The sequence below is a fragment of the Podarcis muralis genome, chromosome 5, assembly GCF_964188315.1.
Source record: "Podarcis muralis chromosome 5, rPodMur119.hap1.1, whole genome shotgun sequence".
Lineage (NCBI taxonomy): Eukaryota > Metazoa > Chordata > Lepidosauria > Squamata > Lacertidae > Podarcis > Podarcis muralis.
In genome coordinates, this window is record NC_135659.1 from 46273522 (window position 1) to 46290504 (window position 16983).

A 16983-nucleotide genomic window follows, 5' to 3' on the forward strand; every position below is an offset into this window, starting at 1 on the left:
CAGGTCGGCTGTTCGAATCCCCGCAACGGGGTGAGCTCCCGTTGCTCGGTCCCAGCTCCTGCCAACCTAGCAGTTCGAAAGCACATGAAAGTGCAAGTAGATAAATAGGTACCGCTCCGGCGGGAAGGTAAACGGTGTTTCCATGCTCTGCTCTGGTTCGCCAGAAGCGGCTTAGTCATGCTGGCCACATGACCCGGAAGCTGTCTGCGGACAAACGCTGGCTCCCTCGGCCTATAGAGCGAGATGAGCGTCGCAACCCCAGAGTCGGTCACGACTGGAGCTAATGGTCAGGGGTCCCTTTACCTTTACCTTTATAACATCTTCATTGGCTTCAGTTGTACTAAGTTTGTCTGCTTTTATCATTAATTTTCAGATATTGATCAATACTGGAATGATATGTGGGCCAGTGACTTTGCATTAAATCCAGACTTGCACCCACCAGAAGAAAACAGATACATTGGTGAGTGAATTATGACTTCATACATGCCTAAAATAGGGTTGAATGTGACTAGATTCTTTTGCTTACATGTTGTTAACTAAGCTGTCCTAGGTTTTCTAAATGAAGGCTGCCTCTTCAGTTACAAGTGAATTCAACAGATTTATGTAGTTGGGTTTCTGTCATGTTGTATCTCAAAAAAGTAAGGAGCAGTACTTTTTTCAGGGATATTCGAGGGTATGCAGTACCAGCACCTCTTTTTTGTTGTTAAAAAGTGTAGCACTTACTGTAAGAACTTCATGGTGAGTACTGGCACCTATTTTTCTAGGAAAAAAGCACTGGTAGGGAGTGTTATCCAGCAGAATCAGAAATTTATGTTGCTGCATCAGATCAGCAATCCATTTGTGCAGCAGACCATAAATAACTGTTAAGCTAGTAACACTTCAATCCTTACAGTGATGCTTTGGCACTTAAGCATACAGTTTGCATAATTTATTTGAGATTGCTATGTACTTGTCACATTGACATGTGGGTGTGTAACAGTAACTCCTCCTCCTTAATTTTAGCAACTGATTTTGCTCTGAAGGCTCCTGACTGCCCACAGACAGAATATCCAGTCAGTATACTGAGCACCCAACAAGGCTGCTTGTGGTACAAGAAGGATGATAAATTCAAAATCCCTAAAGGTAACCCCTTTATAGGTCTCTTAATGAAACTTGTTAATGCACTTCTAGGTTACAAAACACAGGACATTCCAGATTGCATTTATCTCCTTGGGGCTTTTCATATAGCTTATTTTGAATTTTGTTTTTGTTTTAAGGCAGACACACATCCTTACACTGAATCCAGATGCAACTTTAGAACATCTGTTTCAGTAGTGACATAGATAAAAAAATTAAATGACATGTCCATGCATCCTTAGGGACGCGGGTGGCGCTGTGGGTAAAACCTCAGCGCCTAGGACTTGCCGATTGCATGGTCGGCGGTTCGAATCCCCGTGGCGGGGTGAGCTCCCGTCGTTCGGTCCCAGCTCCTGCCCACCTAGCAGTTCGAAAGCACCCCCGGGTGCAAGTAGATAAATAGGGACCGCTTACCAGCGGGAAGGTAAATGGCGTTCCGTGTGCTGCGCTGGCTCGCCAGATGCAGCTTGTCACGCTGGCCACGTGACCCGGAAGTGTCTCCGGATAGTGCTGGCTCCCAGCCTCTAGAGTGAGATGAGCGCACAACCCTAGAGTCTGTCAAGACTGGCCCGTACGGGCATCCTTTTACCATGCATCCTTGTGCTGAGATCCTTCTCCTGAAATGAATTCCTGTGTTTGTATATACATTTTTAATCAAACAGTAGCAGCCTTTACACCAATAGTAGTGAACCTGTCGCTATCAAGATGTTGTTAGAATCCAAACCCTATCAGCCCAGCCAGTGGTCAGCAATGATGGGAATTGTAGTCCACCAGTATCTGGAGGACCACAGGCTCTCCATCCCTTCTTTTGACTAGACACGGCAGTATATTGGCATCATAAAGCACCAAGTTATTTTCATTTTGCTGGCTCTACATAGCTTAGCTTGTTGGTGTCTGGAGTTTTAGAAAATGAAGATGTGAAACATTTCAGTTGTTAATCTAAGCATTGTGTTTGGACTTGGGATGTTTAACTCTGGCTACCATGGTTGGGAATTTTTGGGCAGTGTTTCAGTCACTGATCTGTGGAATGGCACTGCTCTACAGCTGCCTTCTGCTAGCCAGTGGCAGAGGTGCTGACTCACCCTTCCTGTACTGGGTAGGAAGCTGTGTTTCTTTATCCAGCAACATGCAGACCCCATTCCTTTTCACTGTTCAGAGAGGCTACTTGCCAATCAAAAGCTTTCTGGCTGTATATTAGCATGCCCTTTAGATTTCATTGTATTTAATCAGCAGTGGGTAGGACTAATAATCTGTTTAAAAGAGATTGGGAACCATAGGTCAGGAGGTCCCAAAGAGAAATAATGGCTTGACGAAAGCTCCCCATTGTTTGCTATAGCTCATTATAACCATTTCTTTCAGCTTATATCCGTTTCCATCTAATCTCACCGCTGATCCAGCAGTCTGCCGAGAAGTAAGGGTTGCAGTCTTTTTGTCTGTCCTTTTGATTAGCTTATTTTTCTGCTGTAACAAGCATCTGTGGTGCTTCAGAGCATCCCTGTTACTAATAAACATGAAACATGGAATACTAGGTGGTGGGTGATGGTAAAATATCAACTGCTGTGTTTGATTGCATAAACCATAATGTCAAGTGTCTAAAAGGGTCTGGGATTGTATACTCCTATGTAAGTTAATTTAATGAGTGACATTTGTCTTTTGAATGAGTGGTATAATTCCACAGAGCCTTTCCATGAAGGATTCTCATTCACGTTCTTACTTTTGTTTCCCGTCAAAAAAAATTGCTGTGTGCAGCATTGTGCTCTTTGATACATTTGTAAACATCCTCGCACACAACCTTGCCGAGCCTGCTTATGAGGCGGATGTTGCTCAGTTGGAATACAAGCTGGTAGCTGGAGAGCATGGACTGATCATTCGCGTAAAAGGATTCAATCACAAGCTTCCTGTAAGTGTTGGCAGGATTTTTTCCTTTGGGTTCCTTTTGGGAAAATGATCCTATTTAGTCTACTGCTCTAGGGAATCAGCATTTCACTTTGTTCTCCCAGCTGCTGTTTCAACTCATCATTGACCACCTAGCAGACTTCAGTTTTACTCCAGAAGTATTTGAAATGATAACTGAGCAGTTGAAGAAGACTTACTTCAACATCCTCATCAAGCCAGAGACTCTGGCCAAGTAAGTGTTTGAAACAGTACAGGCAGACTTGGGTTTACCTTCTGCGAGAAGTCCCAGTTCTGATTTTATTATTTATTTGTGTTTTTTCAATAAAAATATTTTCATACCACTGTATCACAGCAGTTTACAACAATATAAAAACATATACAGTATTGTTGATTTGGGGAGAGAGCATGTCATTGTGGAAATGTGAACGAACATGCTTCCTTTGCTTTTTGTCCATTTTCGTTGTTCTTTGTAGGGCATTCTTGGCAAGGAATTGGGTTATAGGAACAAGAAAGGAGCAGGAGATCTGTGGGGTCAAGACAGGGGGGTGGAAGTTTTGAGAGTGTTCAGTGTGACCATGTGTTGACTCTTGTGAACACCTGGAGGCTGTGCTTCCCCTTACATGCTTTCTGTGAAAATGGTGTGCCTTTCTAGCCCTTAGGTGTTCTGAAGGTAGTTCGAAACACAGATGCAGCATGAACGTCTGATTTGGGGGGTCAACCTCTGATAACCATGGTATTGTGTGCAATGTACTGGTATCCTGTACTGATGCTTTTCTCAGCAACATATCATTGTGATTTGTTTACCAGCTGCATTTGCAGCATAATGGCTGTGATCCAGAAAGCAGTGTGACCTGCTCCACGCACACGATGGATCATTTGTATTCCCATCTCTTCTGCTGCCCAAATTGAAATCCTCCTGGGCTGTCTGATAAGCTGCCTTTGGGAAGGGCTGACGTTTGCAGTGTAGTGGACCTGAAAGCAAACATCTGTCACCCTTAAAGGAGCTGTATGAATCAGAGTCCATGACAAGGAGAATCTGTAGTAGAATTAGCTTTGCAATTGCATGTCTTTCTGTCTATTAGTGAAGTGGCTCATCGGCTGGGAGTCCACAGGGGAGGGGAAATCGCTACTGATAGTAAAGATTCCTTAGCTTTGCAAGAATATATTTGGAAGTGGGTGGGGGTGGGTATGCAGATGGGGAACCCTGAGAAGGGAATGGAAATAATTTGTCCCAACCACAAGGAGCTTCAAGACCCACCTCCTCACCAGTTGCTTTAGGGGGTGGTATGGGTCTGAGCTCTCCCTTTTCTTGAAGTAATAAGAATAATAATTTATCATTTATACCCGCCCATCTGGCTGGGTTTCTCCAACCACTCTGGGAGGCTCCCAACAGAATTAAAAGCACATAAAACATACGGCAACTGTAAAAAATTTACCTAACACCATCAGAACCACAATTGGCATGGAAGGGGTGTTAAACCTTGGAGGGGGGGGGGCGGACTCTCATACCCTAACTGTTGCCATGGGACAAAGAGAGACTGAGATGGCATTTGCGGTCTAAGTTTCCTGCCCCGTGGGTTTAGTCTCTCTTCACCTGTTACAGTTATTGTTGAGGAAATGGTTCTTCCCACCGACAAATAGTTCAGTTCTCCATGTGCATTTAGAAGGTTACCACTCTTAGCATTGTTATTTGCGTACAATAGTTCATGCATGCTGCAGGGTTGATTGATTAAAAGGAATGGCAGGTTTCTGTTCTAAGGGAGATTTTGGTCTTTTAATGAAAAAGAGGAAAGGAGCAAGATTTGAGCATCCGCGTTTCAAATGAGTGCAGTTGCACATTTTTTTGCTTCATTTCGGATTGGCTTATGGGGGGGACTTGAGAGGCCATCTGTTTTCAATTATCATGCATTCAGCTGTATTTCTTATTGGTCACAGAGATATACGCCTCTTAATACTGGAGCACGGCAGGTGGTCTATGACGGACAAATATGAGACACTTATGAAGGGCCTTTCTATAGATTCTCTACTATTGTTTGTGAAGGCTTTAAAATCCCAGCTTTTTGCAGAAGGCCTTGTCCAAGGAAACTTCACAAGCACTGTGAGTACAGATCTATCAGCTTCACCTGCCTCTCTGAATGATCCTTTATTTTGATGATTAACAGCTAGTAGTAGCATAGGCTTATTCATTTATGACTTGCCACGCTAGTAACCACAGCAGAGCAGCTAGTGGTGTTTGCAACCTCCATGTTGATGGTACCTGTTTGTTGTTGCCTTAGGACCAAACCTTGCAGAATAGAGTCCATCAAAAGGCTATGGCTAGCAAATCCACTCAACGTGAGAGAGCAGTTGTGCAGCTTCAAAGGAAGGCTACTTTTCTGTGCAAGCAGTTAATGTGAAGTGAATTCATATTGCTATCTGTCCTCTGCTTGTGCTGGTCTAAGTACCTGGAAGATTCTTATGCCACTCTTGGAGTGATGACACTCTGCTTATATTGCATGTGTTTAGACTGATACATGGGAAAGTGTTTCCACATGAGACATCAGTCAGATTTCTTTGAAGTTCAGAGAAGGATTTGCAGGATGCTTCGGAATCCATGAAGCTTTGCTGCTGTAGTGCTCTCTCACAAAGTATTTGTTGTGTGGTCTGGGACAAAACAATTGGTGTTTACACAGAGTGGCCATTGGGTTGTCTCTTGGTCTCAAAGTTTTGAGGCAAAAAATCCCCCAATGTAATACTGGAAGGGCTTTTTTTCATGGTAGGAAAGTATCCTTAATAGGCTTATGTAAAGGCCAGTAAAGAATAATTTGGAAAATGACTAAGGATTGTATATTGGTGGTAAGCATTAGTTGTTTCTTAGAGCCAGAAACCACAAATTGTTTCTATCCAGTTTATTTCTTCAGTGCTGAGAACACCAGATTTAAGTGTGAGCAAAATACTTTAGTTTTGTGTGAACTAATTTTGGCATTGGGTACATATATTTAGAAATTAAAATACATATCATTTATCTTTAAGGAATCAAAAGAATTTCTGGATTATGTTGTTCAGTAAGTATATTTATGCATTATATTAGAATATATATTAGGCTGTGAGGCATGACCAAAATTTGAATGGGAGAGAGACCACTGAAAACTGGGACTGCAAACCAGTTGAAAAGAATGCTAATTGATCTCATGAATATGATTGATTACCCTATTAGTTAAAATTATATATGAATAAAAACAGTATTCCTGAAGCCAGAAGCATATTCTCTTGGGTTTTAGGTGGCATACAAGTGTTGTAGCAGGTGTCATCTTAGAGGTGTTCCCACCTGTGTGAAAAAAAGGTAGCAGTGCCTCTCTTAGGATGGTGTTTATATTAAACACACACTATCTGATCAACTTGGACACTTGTTATTCAGTTAAAAGGTTTTCTAAATGAATCTAACCAATTCATTTATTAAACACTGCAGCCCTATTACAAACATACCTTCTTCCTAAAATTAAGACCCAACCTATATGGGTCATCAGCAACTGCCTCAAATTTAAGTTTTTCTCTTGCGGGTTTTCATCGATGTGATTTTTGTACAGTGGTACCTCGCAAGACGAATGCCTCGCAAGACAAAAAACTCGCTAGACGAAAGGGTTTTTTGAGCTGCTTCGCAAGAGGATTTTCCCTATGGGCTTGCTTCGCAAGACGGAAATGTCTTGCAAGTTTGTTTCCTTTTTCTTAACACCATTAATACAGTTGCGACTTGACTTCGAGGAGCAACTCATAGAACGCCTTTTTTGTGGTTTTTGAAGACTTTGGTGATTTTTGAAGCTTTTCCAAAACTTTCCCGACACCATGCTTCGCAAGACGAAAAAAACCGCAAGACGACAAAACTCGCGGAATGAATTAATTTCGTCTTGCGAGGCACCACTGTATTTTATGAAATAAACATGCTCACGTGTTTATGATATCTGAGCCTAGATCATACTGTGTATTGGGTTAAGGAGTGAGTTGACAGCTGACACTTTGATCTGTGGACTTTTTCAGAACATTGAGATTCCTTCCTTTGGTACATCCCTGTCCAGTTCAGTTCCGGGTGATGGACTTGCCCGGTGCTCATCTGCTGTGCAAAGTGAAGACCCTGAACAAAGGGGATGCAAATTCTGAAGTGACCGTCTACTACCAGGTGCTGTGGTGCAAAGAGTGGGTGTATTAATTCCTTTATTGTGCATTTGCTCGTCATAGTATGTGACCCTCCTTTATAACTTGAGAACTTGTTTCATAAGCTGCACTGACATGGCAAATACAGTGGGCTTCTGCAAGCAGATGGAAACTTTGTACGTGTAAACATGTGGCTAGGAATAACTTTTGCTGCTAAACTCTACTATAGAATGGAATCTAACATAGAAACTTTACAAGAAAGTGAGTGACATAAACATGCCAGTAGTTTGTCAATGGTGTTTACAAAATTCAGTAGCCATTTAAAAAGGGGGTATAGCTCAGTGGTAGAGCATTTGACTGCCATTTTTAAAAAAACTTATCACATGGCAGCTTTAACACATAAGGAGCCTGAGCGTTGCCATTGCCCTACAACTTTTGGGAAATCCCAAGAGGTTGGGGGGCCATGGTGACACCCTGTCCACATACTAAACATTATTGTGTCTTCTATTTCTCCGTACGGGTAACTCACAACTTAACTCGCATTTAGCTTTTGTGCATGCAGCTTTACATGCTTGGCAAAAAATACAATTGAAATGGGGTGGCTATCTGGGGAAAAACACTTTGGCAATCCAACAACAACAACAACAACAACAATAATAATTTATTACTTATACCCCACCCATCTGGCTGAGTTTCCCCAGCCACTCTGGGCGGCTTCCAATCAAGAGTTAAAAACAATACAGCATTAAATATTAAAAACTTCCCTTAACAGGGCTGTCTTCAGATGTCTTTTAAAGAGAAGATAGCTGCTTATTTCCTTCACATCTGAAGGGAGGGCGTTCCACTGGGCAGGCACCACCACTGGGAAGGCCCTCTGTCTGGTGCCCTGTAACCTCACTTCTCGCAATGAGGGAACCGCCAGAAGGCCCTCGGTGCTGGATCTGAGTGTCCGGGCTGAACGATCCTACCTGCCATTGATCCTGATGTGTTTTGACTTTTGGAATTTGGCTTTATGTGCTATCCCCGGAACATAACCCTAGGCAGTTTAAGTTGGAAGTCAGCTGTATTTCATAGCTGTTTCAGGAAACTGGTAATCCTCTCCTTACAGTGCAACTAGAAAACTTCTGTGTAGTCAGAGCTTCCATGCGTTGTGTTTAGCATGCTTTACTCCCTTCCCGTGCATCCTAGTTCTTAGGTATAGGTGAGAGGCTAAAGTACCAATAGGGCCTTTTATTATCGATTTGTCATGTATTTGGTGATTTAGAGAATTTTAGCATCTCTTCCCACTTTGGGGATAACCATATAGCAGAACTTAAAACCCAAGCCTTATAGTGAATGAATTCTTTGTTGCTGTTCCCTTTTAGTCCGGAGCTAGGAGTTTAAGAGAATATTCTCTCATGGAATTGCTTGTGGTAAGTTTGGATTGCTTTCTAAAAACTGAAATAGGTTAATATCTGACCTTTCTAAGTGCAACTATAGAAATCACAGCACTTGAGTGTAAATTCAGTTGGACAGCATAGTTGTTGCAAATCAAACCATAGAAGCCCATGTTTGGGATGTTTGTGCTGAAACTGTGCAGGGATAATAGAGCGTGGATGGAGAGGCAAAAGGGTGATTAATATGGGAACTGGTTGTTATACAAGGGAAGGACAATGGCTCAGTGATAGAGTACATGCTTGGCATGCAGAAAGCTTCTGGTTTGATCCCTGGTGTCTGTTGGTAGGTCTGGGAGACACCCAGGTTCTAGAGATCTGCTGCTAGGCAGTAGAGACAGTGCTAAACTAGTTAGACCTAATGGTTTGGCACATCATAAGGCCATTCCCTGTTACATGAAACACACCTTCTTGACCTTTTTGAAGGGTCTTCCCAAATAATCAGTTCATTACATAGTCAATGTGCATTTCCAGAACACAGACTACAACCTGATTGTTCACTTCCCGTTTTGTGAAGATTCAAACTTTCCTAGCACAGGTGGGACTAGACATAAGTGATATAGTGCAAATTTGGGGGGGGGGGGAGTATTTTGTATCTTAGGGTGACCAGCTGTTCTAATAACTGGCTTAAAAATATAAACCATTGTTTCATTTTGTTTCATTTGCCCTGAGCCTTAAATACTGTTTTTGGGAGGGAAAATGCAAAAATTTTGTTGTGATTGAAATACTTCATTTCAGATGTACATGGAAGAGCCTTGTTTTGACTTCCTGCGAACAAAGCAGACCCTGGGGTAAGTTTCCATTCAGCTGCCCTGTGGAAGTGAGATGCGTCAAGAAGGATAGGAGTGATCCAATAGACAATGTGTACTTGAACTTTCAAGAAGCCTTTGATAAAGTTCCACACCAAAGACTCCCGAGTAAGCTTTAGCAGTCATGGGATGAAAGGGCAGGTTCTCTTATGGATCAGTAAATGGGTACAGTATAGTAATCAGAGACTAGATGGACCATTCTCACAATGGGTATTGGGATTAGGGGAGAGCAGTTTCCAAACTGGGTGGATAAGCTTCAAAAAATGCAAATTTGGTTCAGTTTCTGTAAGTGAAAAGTGATGTAGATTGAGGCCAAAAAAGTCCATATAGAACTGGCAGTGACTGACCAGGAAAGAGATATTGGTAGATACCTTGGTGAAAAAGTTGACCCTCCTGACTCCAATGGAATGGAGAGACCTGAGAGTCAATAGCAGATTGATGTCACCTCTCTACTTTTTATCTGTAGTAACAAAATTAAAAGCCAACACTAAAATGTTGAGGGTTTTTTGCAGTCTTCCTTCTTGATATTTTTTAGGTGGCATGTGTACTGATGAAGCATTGAGGATAGGAATCTTAAGTTAGCATTCTTAGCTCATTATTATAGCATTCACATGAAACTCGCTTAAGATGTTTTGAATCATGCTTACGGAATGCTCTCCTTTTTGCCTCCCCATCTTCTCTTTGGGCTTTAGATACCATGTGTACCCAACCTGCAGGAATACATCTGGAATTCTTGGTTTCTCTGTTACAGTAGCAACACAGGCAACCAAATACAAGTGAGTTGCACATTCTGTTAAAACTAATTTCACTGTTTTCATCAGGCCCTGTAAGCTCATTAGTTCTTCAGACATGACGTTTTAGATACAGCATTCTCAAAACAAGAAATACAAACTCTGGCCTGCATATTCTAATGTATTCATCCTACAAAATAATATAATGCAATTTGGGGGGGGGGGGAGTGCAGTAAGTAAAAAAGTTTTTTATTCTATCTTGCCTATGCAACAGCCGCTTTTTTAATCATAAAAGTTTCCTTTTTTCTGTAACTGCCTGCCTCAGGACAGACATGGCCATGAGCTACTCATTTATTTGTTGCTTCTGCTCCACACACCTGTTTTTAAAATGTCTTTACATCGTATTTGACAGCACTGTGGCTTTGTTTTTGTTGTGAGAGTAGTTTACAGTATCTGTGCCATGTACCTCTCTACTCCAATGATAGGTACCCTGTAGCCTTCCAGAGATTGTTGGATTCTAACTTCCAGCCAGCATGGTCAGAGATCCTGGGAGGTGTAGTCCATCAACATCTGGAGAGCCACAGGCTATCCATCTCACCTTTGGTTCTGATAGGACAATGGTCTAACCACCTCACTCCTGTTAACTTAAATACCTACATGCTTACTCTTGGTTTAACTGAGTATGGACTGTCTGCTGCTGTAATGTATTGTAATTTATAAATAAGGATCAGCAAAAGAAAAAATAAAATAATAATAATAAACTGCAGAATGAGGAATAAATACTTGCTCTTTGTCTCCTTGTTTCTACATTCTTCCCAGTCCATGGTCTTCCTGTGGTTATAAGAGTCTGACAGAAACAGCATGGGGTTGCCCTTCTCCTTCCACTGGAATCTAGTGATTGCCAATGCCAGCACTTTTAAGCCCAGTGGATGCCAATTAACTCCACATAGCTGGTTCAAATAGGGACCCTGCTGGCGCTAGGAGTATGCGTCTGGTTCATCCTGCCCCACCAGGCTATGGGCAGAACTTATGGCATGCATTATAGAGAGCAGATCACCTGTTCACCCCAAATCTATACACAGGTGCCAACCCTGACTTACACTGCCTTGAGGCTTGGATGCATATGGTAGTGGCAGGATATTGAATGTGGACTGCAGGTAGCCCTGTCCTACTATGTTAAGGGTTAGATTAGGTCTCTTCCAACACTAAAACTTGTCTAGCTTCTCCTTTATAACCTCCACTGGCAATCAGCACCAGTCACAGGGTTACTAATGTAAAATTAAGCCTTGTAAAGCAAACTTAGGAACTTATTTTACCTAGGAGTTACTTTCCTGGAATGCTGGATTGCAGCTCAATTTTCCCATAGTGCAGGAAATAGTTTCTCTCTACTCCCAATTGAGATGGTGGTTTCCACAAGGGAATTTGTTGTGGTAAACTGGTATTCAGTTAACATTCTGATAACATGCAAAAGCAAAATTCTAGAGCAGTGCTCCAGTTTCTCAAAAATAGGCTTATACTTTTAGTAGAATTCAACTTCCGTTTTGTGGAACTAAACTCTTGAATGCAACAGCTACAAGGAATAGATGTTTGAATATAAATTGTTCTTGCTTTCAGCTCTGAACTAGTGGATAAGAAGATAGAAGAATTTCTTTCATGCTTTGAAGAAAAACTCAAACAAATGTCAGATGAAGCATTCAAGACGCAGGTAAGGGGTTTAATAAGATGCTTCTTTATTGGAAAACATTTCTGGAAAACTAATAAAAGGACAGCTTGATCAGGTCATGCTCTTCTGTATGTCCATCTATGTGCCAGTAATAGTTTCAGGTTTGTTTTACTTATCTGAGGACCAGAAACTTCACAGCTGGTGATTTGCAGATATCAAAGTGGAGTCTTTGTCTGGTAGTGCATTCCACTGCCATAAAATGCCTAGGTGTGCAAGAGTCCTCTTGCTGCCTATGTTTTTGATGATGTGAGTAGAGGACATACAGACTAAAAAAAGGAAACCTAGCTCCAGGCCACCTTACATTGTAACTACTGTTTTTGCTGTAGTGTGCTCAGCAAATTTTAATACACACCTTACTCGGCCACGTACCAGCTTCTCAAAATTCTTACTATACTATAATTCAATTCCTTACAGATATATGGCTGGAAACATAAGGTGGTGCTATGAACATGCACCAGCAAGGAGATAGTTTAGTCCATATGTTCTACTCATTTACTTAAAGTATTTTTATATTTCTTTTCAATAAATTCTCAGAGAGAATTTAGCCAAAAGAAGAATTAGTGTGAATTAGTGTGAATGGGGCATCTTCAGTATTTTTTGTAGAAACAGCATCTGTGTGTGATTAGCGTGGCTTGTCTTTTCTACCCCAGGTCACAGCTCTCATTAAATTAAAAGAATGTGAAGATTCTCATCTTGGTGAGGAGGTAGATAGAAACTGGACGGAAGTAGTGACTCAGCAATATCTGTTTGACAGACTAGTCCGGGAGGTAAGTGACTTCTTTATTTTTAACAGCAGAATTCTTGCATGGTTCAGGTTTCTAAAATCTCTTTAGACTAAGGTGAATCCCCAAGTACTCCAAATAAATGTAGCTAATGCTACTGGAATTATAGCTATTATGGTGCCAGTGTGTCCACAAAAGGTCTCAGTAAGCACCCCTTCATAAATCCACAACATACATTTACACTGGCTGGGCTTCTCTGACATTGAACATGCCATGTTTAACAAGCTAAATAGGACTGGACAACCTACCCTCCATCTGTTCTGTTGTTGTTGTTATTTATAATTTATTTATACTCTGCCCATCTGGAGGAGAGCAACCGTTTCTCTTTGTGAAGAGTATGGCGGTTGCTAATGTAGACCCCTTTTTTCCTACTGATGCGGGGAGCATGGGCACACAATTTATTGTCTTTTTCTGCTCTTTTAGCTAATGTTAACGGTCCTGAGAAGAGCAACTCAGGAGGCATCCCCTTTAAATATTTACAGGATTGTATCCCAGCATTGACCTTGAACAACTGCAAAGGTCTATGAGCCAGCAGAATGTTTCTGCTATTATATTTAATTCAAAGTCCGCCTTTTTGCAAGGAGCTCGGTGGAAGGTGAAGAGTTTTTGCCAATTTAGTGTTCTCCCTGCACCTCTGATGTTCTAGAACTGATTTTGAGGGTACATTTGGAGGCTGCAGGGGGAGGGTAAATTGGCATATATATATATTCCTCACTATCTGTTAGTGAGAAGAATGATGGTAGGTTCAGCTGTATTCTGTACAGAGTTCATGGATAAAAGAAAATGGCCGATGCTTTGAGCTAATTTAGATACAGTACAGTAGTTGCATGTTAAGTAGGGTGTTATCATTTTAAACTATTCCATCTTTTTCAGATTGAAGCTCTAAAATCTCTTTCACAGTCAGAACTAGTTGACTGGTTTCAAGCACACAGAGGTAAAGAAAGGAAAGTGCTTAGTGTACATGTGAGTATTTATGCTTTTAAAAATGTATTTGTCAGGGTCAGCCGAGACTAATCTGTGTTGGAAGTCCCTGGCTTAGAGGCTGAGCACATATTTGTTGTTTCTGCAGTTACCAGGGCAGAGGTAGTTGAAGCTCTTTTTCTGCAAGGCTAGAAAGAAGCATTCAATCTACCCCCACATTACTTGTTTACTTATGGATTGTGTTTTTTGGTGGGGGTGGGCAAGTAGGTACAAGGCTTTTGAGCTTCCAGTAAATAGTAAAAGCAACCAAAAGGTTCACTCAAAGGTTTAGCGTTACAATCCTGGTTCTGTAGTAGCTTGGATGTATATATGCAGATCAGCTGAGTAAAGAGCACTTGTAGCAGAGTAGAATATTAGCTGTTACTAAAGGAGTCATAGATCATGCAGGTACCCATGCCTGGTTTAGGGTGAATTTAGGAAAGTGAATCATAGTTATGGAGATAAGGCTGCATTTTGTTTGTTGTGAAATTTATCAGCTGGTAACTTTGCTATTTTGAAATTGCAGGTGGTTGGATTCGGAATACATGAAGGTGATACAGAAGCTTCATCTCTCACTAATGTTCACAGTCCCTCATGCAATGAAATACCTCAGCTAATGTTTTTGGACTCTTCGTCTTTGACCGATATCACTTGTATCAAGGACATCAAAGTGTATACATCAGCACTCAATGTTCTCCCATACCATAAGATATTAAAATAACTCATCTCGGAGTGCTATAACGTGTAGTACAAGTTCTCTACTGAGCAGCTTGGGGAGTCTGCTTTACTACAATGAATCCAACCTATCATGCTTTCTGGAAAATACGTAGCATAATACCTTCCACTGTCTTAAGTAATCTGCTACATGCATGTCCTTGAAGAGAGAAGGCATAAGCAAGTGTGTTCTTGGTGAAGTGGGTAAAATATAGGAAGATTAAAATCTTACATCAAAATAAAGGGCTGGACCCACCAGCAATCTAATGTATTAGGTCTTTTTGTTTGGAGTGCTATTTACTTAGATAAAATGGGGTCAAGTTGAAGTATCGGGTATCAAGTCCCCAAGACATTTTGTGTTTTGTTTGGGGAACAGAAGTGATTTAACAGGATTCTCTGGAGAGTAGTTGATTACTTAATAAATCTGCCTGTCTGTAACAACATCCTTGGCCTTAAAAAAGGAAGTAAGAACCATTTGCATGAGAATTCAGGATGAGTGCTCAGATACCATGTGCAATAAACTAATGAGATCTCAAGTTCTGGTTTTTTTATGTACAGGCTGTTAGATGGATTGCAGAACCCCTTAACTTTGCATTAACTTTAATTTTAGAAAGTGTAGCCCTTGTTGAAGGAAATGCAGTGCTGTTAATTTGATAACAAGTTTGGAAGACAGCCTACTTCAGCTCACAAGACCCTCCCTATATAAACAACTATATATACAGCTCAGGCCCCATAGATCATTTTCTAAACTCATTACCTGCAATGGGACACATTCAAATGTGCATTCTCCTGTGGGTAACAGTTTGTCATATAAAGTTTTACAAAGACCAAACCAAGCCAGACAGTTCTACTGAGTTTTTGAGGGAAAGGAGAACTCAAGACAGCCCATTCTGTACTGAGAGAATGGATGGGATAGGGTGCCTAGGGAAGGCAAGCCTATCTGCAGCTTCTATATGCCCAAGCAACGCCAGTGCATTCAGCTGGGGTTGAAGAGGCTCTATAGGCAAAGTAATGTACACCTTCTTACCCAGTCAGTCCCCGTCCTCCAGTAGAACAACAGTAAGCAACCGGACAGAAGGAAGTGATGCCTCAAATAACCCTACCACCCATTTTCAGTGCAGAGTAGGGGTTGTCTGGCTCCATCCCACCTCAGAGAATCTGCTAAACCCAAAACACAAACTTGCATATGCTATATAGCCCCATTATACAAAGACTATAAAACGAGGCAGTGATTTTGCACAGAATTTAAGAGCAACCCATGACAACTCAATCAGCTTGCTTCACCCAGCTTTCCTACTCAAATCAGCTCTTATGCATCTCACCTAGCTAACTCAGCCTGTTGCACTCACAGACTATCTCATAAGGGAAACAGCTGACTATCTACATTTGTCCCAGTACTACAAGAGTTTTCAATAGTGATTCTACAGTGGGTATTAGGCAGCTGCAGCACCAGAGTAAAAGCACAAGTCACTCAGATTACCTTGATTCTGGATACAGCACATATTAAAGCAGTATGGGTTTTTTTGCTATTTAATCATAACTGGTCTTAGATAGGTTGGTCACCCTACCAGAGCATTTATGTTTTGCCTATTATTGCCTATATAATGTTTCTGGCCAAGTCTAGTTCCCAGTCTAGAAGACGAAAGGAAAAAAAGAGGCCAGTAAAAGCCAGCCGACTGCGTTCAACGCAATTAGCAGAAACAGGAATGCAGTAAAATTGGTTTCAACACAAGTGCTTGGGTCAAATTGTGACCAACCATCTTCTGAACTACCAGCACTGCTGAACAGAAGAACCTGGTTACTTAAGATTGTGTTTGTAATATTTCAGATGACAACCATATATATAAGAGGTTGCTTTTGTTTGCTTGTATCTCACATATTGCCCTGGGTTTTCAAGTGCATATGAGTATATCCCTGTTTAACAGCAAAACACATTCCTAGCATTGTTTAACTTGAATATAATGCTCTTTCAAAGCATTATTGCTGTGAAAAGGTTTACTCTGGAATAAAACAATGCATACAATTGAAAATCTATTTTATGAAGCATTATAGATGCACCAGCAGGAACCAAATGGTAATCTAAAATTACATTTTAGTTTCTAAAAATACCAAAGTTATTTTGGGGAAACAATGAAATGCCAAAAAAATGATTTCTTAAAAAAAACCCAAAACATACCAGTTGGTAGATTAGAATCTTGCATTTTCTAAACTGGCAGAATGAATCCTCATATTTACACAAATTAACTGGCTCTAATGAAATAAAGTCATGTATTTGTAGGATGCCAGAATCATATGTAACTGGAATCAAATGCCCCATTGCACCTTTTACAGCAGTGGTTAAAACATATATGATGGGGATCAAGCCCAGGTTAATTCTTCTAGAAGCATGGGAGGTCAGACAGGAAAGGCCAATATAAATTACTGCTACACAGTCAAGGCTCTTCCTGTTTTAATTGTTCGCTGCATCAGTGAATCCAGTATCCCTGAGATAGGAACTGTAACTGGAGGAGACAGGCTCTCCAAAAGAAGAGTACTTGAAAGTTACAACTATCGCCACTAAGCCAAGGCTTCAACTTCATACAGGTGGTCCACTTAATATTTACTGGCAGCAAGCCGCTTGAGTAGTGGTTCATCATAAACCCAGCATTCGCCATCTTCATGGAATAGCTGGAAGAGAAGAGTACTCAATTA

General features: G+C 41.1%; 2 protein-coding genes across 8 annotated transcripts in view; one reads left to right on the forward strand and one right to left on the reverse strand.

Moving 5' to 3' along the window:
• NRDC (nardilysin convertase) overlaps window positions 1-14828 on the forward strand; it is a 32171-nt gene extending 17343 nt beyond the window's left edge. The window contains exons 17-31 of the mRNA XM_028733499.2: window positions 374-460; window positions 1003-1122; window positions 2476-2527; window positions 2866-3016; window positions 3117-3244; window positions 4948-5110; window positions 6025-6056; window positions 7027-7165; window positions 8505-8552; window positions 9312-9364; window positions 10075-10158; window positions 11728-11818; window positions 12487-12603; window positions 13492-13581; window positions 14105-14828. Of these exons, the coding sequence (XP_028589332.2) occupies window positions 374-460; window positions 1003-1122; window positions 2476-2527; window positions 2866-3016; window positions 3117-3244; window positions 4948-5110; window positions 6025-6056; window positions 7027-7165; window positions 8505-8552; window positions 9312-9364; window positions 10075-10158; window positions 11728-11818; window positions 12487-12603; window positions 13492-13581; window positions 14105-14299 (1550 nt within the window). The 3' untranslated portion in view covers window positions 14300-14828. The remainder of the gene's footprint in view (window positions 1-373; window positions 461-1002; window positions 1123-2475; window positions 2528-2865; window positions 3017-3116; window positions 3245-4947; window positions 5111-6024; window positions 6057-7026; window positions 7166-8504; window positions 8553-9311; window positions 9365-10074; window positions 10159-11727; window positions 11819-12486; window positions 12604-13491; window positions 13582-14104) is intronic.
• Window positions 14829-16312: 1484 nt separating this feature from the next.
• The window catches only part of OSBPL9 (oxysterol binding protein like 9), a 61647-nt gene continuing 60976 nt past the window's right edge, over window positions 16313-16983 (reverse strand). For all 7 annotated transcript variants that reach the window (XM_028733503.2, XM_028733501.2, XM_028733502.2 and 4 more), the window contains one exon: window positions 16313-16959. In XM_028733503.2, the coding sequence (XP_028589336.1) occupies window positions 16885-16959 (75 nt within the window). In that variant the 3' untranslated portion in view covers window positions 16313-16884. The remainder of the gene's footprint in view (window positions 16960-16983) is intronic.